Source organism: Wasmannia auropunctata, unplaced genomic scaffold, assembly GCF_000956235.1.
Source record: "Wasmannia auropunctata unplaced genomic scaffold, wasmannia.A_1.0 LD335709.1, whole genome shotgun sequence".
In the NCBI taxonomy this organism is placed as follows: Eukaryota; Metazoa; Arthropoda; class Insecta; order Hymenoptera; family Formicidae; genus Wasmannia; species Wasmannia auropunctata.
The window spans coordinates 1,212,375-1,224,767 of record NW_012027181.1 but is presented as its reverse complement, the minus strand read 5'-3'; the positions used below and the strand labels follow the sequence as shown (position 1 = coordinate 1,224,767).

The 12,393-nt window shown below is 43.4% G+C and overlaps 1 protein-coding gene across 1 annotated transcript; it reads right to left on the bottom strand.

Moving 5' to 3' along the window:
• Positions 1 to 6,475: 6,475 nt before the first annotated feature.
• LOC105456344 (zinc finger protein Elbow) lies at positions 6,476 to 11,955 on the bottom strand. The gene is made up of 2 exons (XM_011700303.1): positions 11,093 to 11,955; positions 6,476 to 7,933 (listed from the first exon to the last, which is right to left on the bottom strand). The coding sequence occupies exons 1-2, from the start codon at positions 11,156 to 11,158 to the stop codon at positions 6,476 to 6,478; spliced, it is 1,524 nt and encodes a 507-aa protein (XP_011698605.1). The 5' UTR covers positions 11,159 to 11,955.
• Positions 11,956 to 12,393: the final 438 nt, after the last annotated feature.

Here is a 12,393-nt window from a genome sequence, read left to right as displayed (position 1 = left end):
AGAGAGAGAGAGAGAGAGAAAGTTGTTAAACGTCGATTATTGCCATATTTAAATATTGCTCAATATGTGCTCATCTCAAATTTTTATTAGTATGTTAACAATATAAATCTTGATAAAAGTGTGTAACATTAACGATCTCACCTTTAACGACTTTGATATATGTTACCAAAGTCCTTAGTAGCAATCGAAAGATTTTAGCCGTCGGTCGTTGTTGTTTATTAAAGACTTATTAATAAAAAAGTTAACAATATAAAAATGTATTTATTTTATTTAATCTAGATATCACATTATTTGCATGTTTGCATAGTTAAGTAAATAAATGAAAAGGGGAGAGTTGTCTGTCTTTCTTCTTGCACCCTCATCCTGAAAAAAAAAACATAATCTCACTTAAATCAAGTTTTGGTGTGGAATGGACCTTGCCTCGCGTGGAAAGTTGTAAACTCATGTGAAACCTGGCGTCGCGTTGAAAAGCGTATGCGTAGAGGCAGTGTGTTCCACTCGTCTGTAGAGGGCCAATAAAAACTAACCGATAATTCAAATCAAATTTTATAGTTTCAATTAAAATTAAAATTTTATAGTTTTATAATTTTAATTAAAAAATATTATATTTGAATTGAAACCTTTTTTCGCGTGGAAAATTTGTAAACCTATGTGGAACTTCGTTTCGAGTGGAAACTTTTTATGCGAAATAAGATTTCAATTCAAATTTATTTTTAAATTAAAATTAAAATTTGGTTTAGATTAGTTTTTGTCGGGGTGGAGCCCCACGTAGGGAAGGGGGACGGAATACGCTCCGCACGTACACTTTTCAACGCAAAGCGAGGTTTCACATGGGTTACAATTTTACACTGTATCACTGTCTGAGAAAATGAATAATTTTGATCGTTAGTAACTCTTTAATAAACAACGAGCGAAATTAAAACTTTTTGATTGTTACTCAGGTCGATAATCTTGACAACATATGATGACACATTTCGACGACCTTGATCCAAAGTTGATCGTTAAAGTCGGTGACATCGTCACTGTTATACAGTTTTACCGAAATCTTAACAAAAAAAAAACAACTTTAAAGCATTTTTTTAAAAAGGTCAAAGTCAGTTTTAAAGTACCTTTGAAAACGCCAAAGTCAGTTTTACGAGTTCTTATTTAAGAAAGTGAAAATTATCTTAACCTGGCTTTATCGTTTTAACGTCCAAACTATGCTATCATATTAGTCTCTCCGAACTAAACTTTCCCTTGAAATAGTTTTTTTCCAAAATGCTTCCTTTTCAAGATATTCAGGTATCTCAAGTTAAATGATTTACCTTGTATATGAACAATTTTTAATTATTATTTATCTTATTCAAGTATTAATTTTATTTTTATTACATATCTTAATCAAGTATAAATTTTATTTTTTGCCCCATCTTCGAAATTCAAAATATTATGTAACAAGCGCGAAGAGATACATAAAATGTAAAAAATTGATATTATAAAATATAAGAACGATAAAATAAAGTCATAAACTTATTTTATATCCACCTACGAAAATTCTCTGAGAATTTTTCCGGTTTGTTTCTCTACATTCGCGATAGTGAGATCTTGAATGAGCACATATTACGTAATATTTAAGTGCGGTAATAATTGACAACTTTTTAAACAAAAAGCGAAATATAAAAGATAGCTCAGACTTGTGATAAAACCGGTTTGCCGAGCAGCGAACGGAAACCATTGAATTCACTGGCGCCAACTAATCCGTTTGAAGTACTCTTCAGCAAGTGCCGCTGCTTTCTTTTACCGCCGTCGATGCCTTCCCTGATGCAAAACATTGCCGGAAGAGCACTCTTGACTAGATACTTGATGCATAACTTTCTTGTCACGGCCAAGAACAGACGTTACACACTGTGTAGTAGCCGCCGCGAGTATAGTGACTTCGACGGGAAATGATAAACATTATGCGCGCGCACGTTATAAAAATTAATACGTATAAATATATGGAAACGAACACGCTCGCTTCGGCGGACCTTGACGAGATCAATTCTGACAGCGGAGGAAACATTTTTTTCCCCTAAACTTTCTTCTTTCTCTCGACAGTAAAAGAGCATCCAGACACATGAAAGGGACCGCCTTAAAAAAAAAAAAAATACGAAACGCAGGCAGCTCCCGTGAGAGTCAAAGTACAATCGCGATTCAAAACTAGAAATCTTTGTCAGAAGCGATTTTTCTACGTTTCGCCGTACGACGTTCGATAGGAGGCTAACGCGGCTAAGGTTGGCCACTCATGAATACATTATCCTTTCTAACGAGGTGAATAGGTCAAGTAGATGGAGTCGCAGCGTCTGTTCATAAATCACTTAAAGGGCAAGCGAAATCACCCCATGCGCAAGCCGGTTCGACTTCCCCGCTGCATCTGCTTCCGCTTTTTGTTTTCGTGGCGTGGTACCGACGCGACGCCCTCCCCCCTCTTCCCCTTCCTCTTCACGGAAGGAACACGCCCCTCGTTCTTTTATTCAACTTGTCACAAAATTACCGTCGTTCTCGTCATTTCTTTTTTTATCGTCCTCATATTCGCGCGCGGGATGTCGCGTGTCGCATGCTATCGATGGGCTGCTCCCGCGATGGGAAAAGCGATAATAATTCGCGACATGCGAATCGGGGATATCGTTTATGTATTTTGCAGTTTTCGTGATACCTCCCATGGAGGATGGAAATTCAGATCCGCCTGATGTAATAACAGTTACGCGCTTCGCCGTCCGTAAAGTTGGCATATAAACGCTATCCGGCCAGAAATCAATTTTATGACGTAATTTAAATAATTTAAGTTCCCGGGGGACGGGTAAATTGTCATCGGTTGTCATCGGGAAATCGATGCTTTTATTCACGCGATCGTCCGTTGTATTGCAAATGATTTATTTCAATGTAGCGACCGGTGATTAAGGTTGTGCTTACACTGGGAAACGCGAGTGCGCTAATATTGATTCGCCGTAACACGACAGAAGCGATGACGACCATAATTTATAATTCTCACCGGGGCATTTGACTGAACATTATTAATTTGCGCAGTCGGTTGAACGTTAGGTGAATTTGCATATAGTCGTTCGTTACGTATCTGCATGCAGTCATTTCGCACACGATAAAGCACATGTCGTAGAAAGCTTTTATGATATCAATTTCAAAAATATCCTTTCGCCTGAATCTCGAGTCTTGAAACTCGACAAATATAATGAAAAATAATTTATTATAATTTATTATAATTTGAAAATAGAAAATGAAATATGTTTCGCAAAAGTTTAAACTACCTAATCTAGGACGTTTTGGTGAAGTGATGGTATTAATAAATACGAGAATCTTTTTTTTTTTTTGTAAGAAACGATTTGCTGTATTTCGGTTTTGAAAAGAATCAAACTCTTGAGTAACATAGAATAAAACAATGATAGAATAACGACGAGTTGTTGTAGGTAATGACACTGATGCCGTGCCAAGTAAATACAAAGCTTTGTAATCACATATAAAAATCAGAAAACTACACAGAGTCAACGTAAGAATTAGAATTGTGAGCAAATTCGACGACATTCACAATGTCTCTTTTCGATAACTACAACGTTGCGTTTATAATAAAGCTATTTACAAATTACAATACCTCGTAATAATCGTCATTCACGTCGCTCTTCAATATAATGTCATGTACATACGTAAAGTTTCGATGCGCTACGTAATATCGATGATATCGATAGTTACTAAAACTTTGGTTACGCAAAAATAGACGCAGTTATATATATATATATATGTATATATATATATATTCATATGTATATCTTTTTATATACGTATGTATATATGTATATCCGAACTATTCGCCTCCTCATTAGGGATTTGTGTTAGAGTTTACATACCTATAAACAAATGTACAGTAATTACAAGGGAAGTAGGACATTGATATAATTTATAAATAGTACATATACATATAGTGTGATTACATTGTATCAATTATTTATTTCCCAGTAGTCGCAAAAACGGAGAATACTTCAGTCGAAAGTCGATGAAAGCTAAATTTGTTCCACTGCAGTTCCCGGATCAATTTCGAATGAATAAAATGTAAAAAAAAACGCATGTATTTATTGTTTCTCTATTTGTTTGGCATTCAAATATTTGTGCACGCGAAATGCCAAGCAAGATTACAATAACTGTTTAAACAAGGATTATTATGTGCAATATATGTATATGAAATAAATAATCGTCCGATATTTTTGCGTGAAGTAAAAAGCAGCTGACGAGAAATATTAATTATATACACATGCTGGTTAAAAAAGAAATATAATATGCCATAAAAATATAAATTAAAGATAGTATTAAGATTCTCGTAGCTCAAATCTCGCTTGAAAGATATTATTAATGATAATATTAATAACAATATAAATCAAAATGAAATGATATAAGTTATAAATAATAAATAAATTCCGCGTTGAAATATGGAATGTATTTTTATACATTCTTCTTTTAATATTTAATATTTAAACGTAAGAAAACACCGCTGTCACAAAGTTTTATGTTGCATAAAATTATCGCAGTGGCTTTCATAGATATAGCATAAAGTAGATTCTTCATTGCGTCGAGCGATTGAAGTAAAATGTGTGACAAAACGTTTGTCCGATTTACGGACGATTACTTTCGTTCGAAATAAGATCCCCGTGATTGCGCGATCGTTAACAAATTCTAGTCGCACACATATTCGCACGCGTATAATCTCTTTTCGCGGAGGCTCATCGCATCGCATTCTCTCCCTCTCTTTCTCTCTCTCTCTCTCTCTCTCTCTCGACTTTCTCACTCGGAAATCACAGTTAAACATTGGTTTTTTCGACGTTTGGTGTGGCACTCGTCATCCGATACTGAGAGGTACGTCCGACAGAGCAAATGGACAGAGAACGATTAAAATATCGAAAAATTATACTCCTGCGCGCGTCACGCAACTTTTAATCGTAAATTAAAATTTTGTCGGCTCTCCGAAAGAGTTTATTAGTTTCATAGTACTATTAAATTGCACACATCCCAAAAAGGTACGGCGTTCAATCGACGCGCACACTGCCGTTTATAGTGCGGGCTTTCGTCGTAAATTTGTAGCTTCCGGGCTTTAACTTGATACGTAGCGATTTTTGTGTCGATGCTTTTAGCGGCAAATACAAGAGAATTATGAGTCTCCAAAGAATAGAGTCAAGTAACAGACGAAAGCGATAAACTTGCGGCGACGTTCGCATTAGGCGTTTAACCCTCGGAACAGCGGAATGTTTGCATCGGATGAGACGCGGTACCTGAGTTGTTTCTTTTCATATTTTTTTTCTAACCATATGTAGAACAAGTGCCCATTTGAAATACCTCCGTTATATTACATTTTGATTTTACTATAGAACTAAACTATTTTGTGACGTAAAATAATAAGAACGAATATAATTATCGAATAGGAAAAAAAATAAAACAAAATTAATGACTATTTTAAGAAAAGAATTGTCGAATAGAAAAATTTTTAAAAAGTTACAAAAATTAAAAATAAGATATCGAAGTAATAGCCAAATTTAAAAATTTTAAAAATTTAAAAACAACTATTTTAAGACAATAATAATCAAATGAAAGATAAAATAAAATTAACGATTATTTTAAGAAATTATTAAATAATAATAATAATTATCAAATAAAAAAAATAGAATAAACGATTATTTTAAGAAAGTAATTATCAAATAGAAAAAATTAAAAAATGATTATTTTGAGACAATCAAAATTAATCGATGTATTGTATTATATATTTCTTAAATTTATTTTAAGAATGATGATTTTATAGAATTTATCGTTGCTTCTGCATTATCAATACTGCTGAACGAGGGTTAATCGTCTTAAAAGTATTTCAAATGCAACGATAAGATTGTTCATTATTCTTGCAAAGCTGAGGTAGGCATACGCGATAACGAGCGGTATTTCACCTTTTTGAGAAAGCCCAAAAGTACAGATATAGTACATCACTTTTTATCGAAAATATCACTGGCAGAGTAGAACGTTTGAATACTATCGAAAACTACTTAAAAAAAATTACATTTCGGTATCTACAAAATATATCAAATTTATCTGCGGCAACATTGAAACAGTAATGATTCGCACCAAAAGATAACTACATATAATGTTTAGTGTGCACACATTCTTTTCGGATTCTACATTAGATTTCCAATTATAAGGTAAAAAAAAAGCTTAGCTCTTGCGGAAGACGCACCGAGTATATGTATATTACCGCGTAGTAATCGAGAAAACAAAAACGTTCCTACCGCTTCGGTATCCGTTCTACGACTCCAGGTTCCTTCGCGAGGTTTCCCGTGACAAAAGCACCGCGTGTAACAGAACCCGATGCTCTTTGCGTTCACGTACTCCGAATCCGTAGCGGAATCACAGTTCGCCGATCGACTCATCCCGGGAGCTCGCGTTCGGCTCGCTCGCGAGAACGCTCGTTGCCGGGAGCTCATTGATGCATCCCGGAGGCGGCGCCTAGACGAGACCCGTAGATGGAATACGGCGAGAAATACGCCAGTCCGGCGGTCGCGTGCGGATGCGGCGGCGGCGGCGGCGGCGGCGGAAGCGGCAGACCGAGCGTCGACAGAGACGGTGTTAGGAGCGGCGAGGGTTTCCCGTAGGGATGGTAGCGCGCGGTGGCGAGCGGGCTCAAGGGTGGCGTAGGGTAAGACCTCGCGAACAGCGGATGAGTTGGATGCAGCGCCGGGGGCGGCCCGGGCAGCAGGGACATCGCGGCGGCCGCGCTCGCGGGATCGGCGCCGCTCGCCGACACGTTCGTGTGACTCCTGAGATGCTGCAGCAGCTCCTCGGACGTGGTGAATCTCTTGCCGCAGTACGCGGTGTCGCCGGCGATCCAGCTGCACACGTAGGGTAGTTGCGTGCCCGCGGCCAACGCGGCGAGCTGCGCGTGCGCGTAGACCGCGCCGAGCGACCCGTAGGACGAAACGCTGCCGGGTTTGTGATCGCACTGTGCGCACCCGGCCGGACAGGAGCCCGGCGTCGCCCCGCTCGCGCCCGACGGCAATTTGCCATTGGCGATGCTGGCGACCGCCGCCGCGGCCGTCGCGGGGCTCGACAGTAGGTGCGAGTTGAGCTGGCAGCCGGTGCAGAAGGGATCGCGGCATATCGGCATCAGGCCGTCCGCGGGTCCGCCGGTGGTTTTCAACCGCGCGTACAGATAGGGGTTGATGCCGTTCTTCAGGGCGGCGTGATGGGACATGAGCGAGTTGGCCATCACGTCGATCGGCAGCTGACCGGGGCTGTAGCCCAAGTAGGCGGCGGTGGAGACTGGTAGACTGACGCCGGGCTTGAAGGTGCCCAATGGGAGATCCTTGATTGACGGATCGGCCATGGCGAGCATGCTGACGGGACTGTAGGCGGGCTTGACTTGTAACGAGGGACTACTCACGGTTGGCTGACTCGTGATAGCGTCCACCGTGCTCGACGGCACCGAGGGCGCGGAGCTTCTCGACACCGGCGAGTCCCGCGCTACCTCACCGTTCGGCGTCGCCGTCCTTCTACCTTGCGGCGTGACCGCGCGCGTTGACGCCGCGCTCTGATTGCTCGAGCATCGTTTGCCGCTGTTACCGGGTGTCCTCGAACGGCCGGACGTCGAGTGGCTCGACGCCGACCGGGACTCGTCCGGCGTGCACGTCTTCTCACGTCCCAGGCAGGATTCGTACGGCTTGAAACTGGTCTTCGTTGACTCGCTCGCCGACGTTGGCACCGTCACCGACACTGTCACCGTTGGCGACGACTTGTCGCGTGACTGCTCCGTGGTTTTGGATGATCTGTTGCTCGATGTCTTGTCCAAGGAACTTAGTAACGATTTGTTGGACGGTGGATCCGCTCCTATCTGACTGCAGGTCTGTGCGAGCAGTGCGAGTGGACTCTTCTTCGCATCCAGCTGAAATCAAAATATGAAAAATATTTAGAAATCTGTGTCATCATTTGTGTAATGATATAATGATATATGTAGGATATTTTATTAGGGATTTATTTTAAGAGCTTTCCCCAACAAAAGCCACAAAACGATCCATTTGTATTTCCGTTAAAAGGCTTTTTATCAAATCAAAATTCGAAAACTGTTTAAAAAGTGAAATCTGCACATTTGTGTAATGAATTAGGATATTTTGTGGGATTTATTTTAAGGGCCTTCCCCAACAAAAGCCACAAAACGATCCATTTCTATTTCTGCTGAAAAGCTTTTTATGTTGAGAAATGATAAATTGAGCTTTGAATACTTTGTTAATCCTCGATACAATTGTCGTGTCGAAGGAAAACATTTTTCTCTATAACTTTTTTATGCGAAATCATTGATTATACAATTCACAATTTCTGTACAAAGCAACATAATTTCGAAACTCAATAGGTCGCGCGTCGACGTTGATTGATGTGTAAAACTTTCTTATAATTCGTAAACACGATAAATGCAATCGTTAGTATTAATTGACTCGGTAATAATTAATATATTTGTCGGTTGCGAATCTGGCAATTTTGACGAGAGAGCTCGACCTCTTTTACGAACACGTGAACGTCAGTGATTTTCGATCGACCGGCCACATTGCAATACCACGATCTGACAACCCTCGAAACTTGCCGCGTCTGGATGGCGAGGCAAGTCCAATTAATGACGCGCAAACCGCAATCTGTAGCGCCGCGCCGTCACTCTCTTTTCGCCCGAGCGAGAAGTGACGTGGATAAAGGGTGCGTCAGGACAAACTTATCCCACGGAACGCCCCGGCCCTTTTGATTTATTGAGAAATTTTTTACGCGAGCGCGACGCGACGTGTCCCCGAGATTTTTTTCTAACGACCTGTCAACGTGCCCTGAAATTGAATTACCTCCGTTAACAATGATAAATCCCGTGGATATTAATTCTAAACTCATACACACACACACATACACATCTATGAAATCACAACTAATGATCTTTATTCGCGGATAAACTGACCGTGTAACAGGAGCAGATATATATTTTCGCGCGCGCGTTGTGTACGTAATTCCAACGAATCTGGAATCGAGGACGGTGCGCCGCCGATGGCGCGGAACGTTGCCAATGATTATCTCCGCGCGATGAAATTCTCTTGGTTTTTCTTTTCGTTTAAGACCGAGAGACGCGCGGCACCGGCCACCAATATAATCAATATGCTATCGCCCGATAGCAGACGTCATTAGCGTGTAAGTGCGGGAATTTAATATCGTCGGCGCCTTCGCGCGCGTCTCCCCTTCGGGGGCTCCGCGAAGTGGTCACGATGATGCACTCGGTATAATTAACGTATAGAGAAGCGATATTTTCTCGTCGACTGATACGTTCACCGAACAGATGTTCCGCCGTAATTAAAATGCAACGATCATGCAACGCTAACCCGCCGCCGTAACACCGCTGCCGCCGCCGCGCTCACGGTCGGTCTCTGGTACTAATGGCGCGACGCCGACAGATATTAATGCCGTGAATTGCAACAGGCCATTACGGCAACGCGAGGCTATATATTAATTGCGCTCGTGAAAGTTAACGGGAACGTTCGAACGTAATATTTTAATCCGCTAATGCCGCCCGCCGGCTTTTGATTGTCGGGGCTAATTTATGCCCCTTCGGAGAGAAACTTCTCTTCGCCCGCGCCTCAGCTTGAAACTTCTGACTGAAACTTTTCGAATATATATTTTTTTCTCATTTTTTGGGGGGGCTGTATTGTCGAAGCTTGATTTTTTTACGAGTGGAAAGCCGCTTTCGCAAAATATATATAAAAAAAAATTTGTCGTGAAAACAGAAGTTATTTTTTTTTTCGTGCGAAAAACAGCTGGAAAAATAGCATTAGACGGAGAATAGCCCAGTGCTTTGCCTTTGTGCCGAATTTGACTAACGGTCCAGCTACCGCGGGGCGGTTGTTCATAACAAACGATTTGCCGATTCTCTTTCCGCAGTGGAGGTTGTAAATTTCGTCATTTGTTCATTATTTTGCAGATTCAACTGTGCGCACGAAATTTTTTTACGTCTCTTAAATATTGGTGAGATTTGAAAGTACGAGAATATCCATCAACGTGCGTGCGCGGAGACCGTTTGTACCGAAAGAACCGATCGAGCGGCTCTATTCCATCTCGCACTCGCTCTTTCCCATCTCTCTCGTCCTCCCCCTCGCGCGCGCAACAATCAGCATTGTATTACCGAATCGCGCTTTGATTTATGACGCGCGTAAATCAGCGCGACGCACGCCGTGACTTTGCCAACGCGCGCACTCGCTGTCCCCAAAAATAGTTTACAGGAGTTTCGGAGCGTAAAACACGGCGCGCGTGTTTCCGTCGGGATTAACGAAACGACGACAGACGACATTAATGAGCCGCTAGGAAAGATATTTTCAAGCAGGGAGTCTCTCTCTCTCTCTCTCTCTCTCTCTCTCTCTCTTTCTCTTCTCGCGTGCATTTATATACACGCGCGTGACATTTCGAGCGTTCGGCTATTTGCGCGTTTGCGTTAATAACATAAATCTGTGTTGCGCGAAATATCCGGATATCAGAATAAAATTAACGTCGTTTAAATCGTTATTCCGATTTTCGAATTGTCGTTACTTACGGGACGCTTATGGCGATTTATTTCTCGCACAGTCTGTTTTTCATGTTAATTTACAACGTGATTTATTCGCAACATGTCGAATCGATTTTCTCACTTTAAACTCACATTCCTTTTCTCTTCGAGAGAGAGAGAAAAAGAGAGAGAGAGAGAGAAAGAGATGCACGTAAGCGGGATAACAAAGGAGCAAACGTTTTTCAGGCACGTACGCTGTTACTTCGCCGCGCCGTTTGCGGGGAATGCAAGCGACAAGTAGGAAATATCGCTCGTTAAATTGGCGAAGACTTTGAACGTTGAGAGATGCGTATCTCGACAAATCGTTAACTTCGCGACGTATACAAAACGGGAACGGGAGAGGGTTATGAATAATGGACTCCGTAAATAGCGACGTAGGAAGAGAGCGAGAGAGAAGCGGAGTAACAGCACAGACAGACAGAGAGAGAGAGAGAGAGAGAGAGAGAGAGAGAATGAGAGAATGAAAGAGAAAGAGAGACTAACCGTAGTAGGTAGCGGCGTGAGGTAATGATCAGGACGGAGATACTGATTCGCGCTGGACGTCAGCATCTTTCGCGGTCGATCCTCGCTCGCGCCGTCGGTCGTGTACTCGACGATAGCACCACTTTTTTTTTCTCTATTCACACTCGACGGCTCTCATCGGCGATCCAACTGCGCAATCCGCCGCACTATCTTCCCCTTATATCCGTCGCAGCAGTGAAACAACGGTATCACTCTCGGACGCGAAGCCATGCACAACCAGGACTGGCTTGTTCGGCGGTAAAGACGATCGCGAGAGAGGCGGCACTTGAATCCCGTGCGCGCGATACGCACTTTTTCTTTTTTTTCTTTTTTTTTCACAAGCACCAAACTATAGATCTGCGGAGAGGAGGAAACAACGTAAATTCAAAGTCGGAGCACACCCTGCGCAGAACGACCGCAGGACGGGCGTCCGCGTTTAACGACACTGGGAAAAACACAAAAAAAGAAAGAAAACGAGACTCACGTCACAGTGGTGGCCCGTTACCGTATCGTTTGCGCGATGTTATCCTCCGACACGTTGACGCGGCGAGACTCGACTCACGACTAAACCGCTCAGAGCGGTCGACGTGGAGGCAGCGCGCGGTTGCCCTTCTCGTCGCTCGACCCTCACCACCACTCCACCACCGTTCAGCTGACTTCCCCTACTCGTACACCGCAGATTCGTGCTCCCCCGGGGAGCGTCTCTCCCCTTCTTCGCGACTCCGCGACAACATCGTCGTAGGGTGGCGGCCCCTCTCCTCCGGTGGCGTGGCGGACTACTCTTCGGTGTGCGTCGCGAACTACGGCTACGTACGACGGGGCTTACGGCCACGACGCGCGCGGAACGACACGAAACACCACGAAGCGGCGGCGACTAACCAATGCGGGCGAAAGAGGCGAACGCAAAGGTGACGGCGACGGCGACGGCAACGGCGGCAGCGGCAGCGGCGGCGGCGGCAGCGGCGGTGGCGGCGGCGGCGGCAGCGGCCGTAGCGACACGGTGGTCGTTGTCGGTTCGCGCTACGCCGACACTTTTGCCGGGTGCGAGCGACCCGGCCAACGACGTGTCAACTGGCGCGGGGTGCCCTTCTCGCAGCTCCCACCACGAGCCGCGACCGCCGGCGCTGAGGGAGAGTTCCTCTCTCGTGTGTAGACCACTAAGTCCGATACTCCGATACTCCGCGCGTTTACCGCCGACATCTCGGCCTGGCCTGGCATCGTGGCGTTTGTTAAAGAGAGGTATTGGATGCCACCGCGTGTAACGCCCGGCACCTGCACGGTCC

Excerpts from the sequence above, each read along its gene's own strand:
- LOC105456344 (XM_011700303.1), bottom strand. The coding sequence starts at position 11,158 with ATGCTGACGTCCAGCGCGAATCAGTATCTCCGTCCTGATCATTACCTC. Across the intron at positions 7,934-11,092 it reads TCACGCCGCTACCTACTACG|CTGGATGCGAAGAAGAGTCC; the intron begins GTTAGTCTCTCT and ends TTTTGATTTCAG.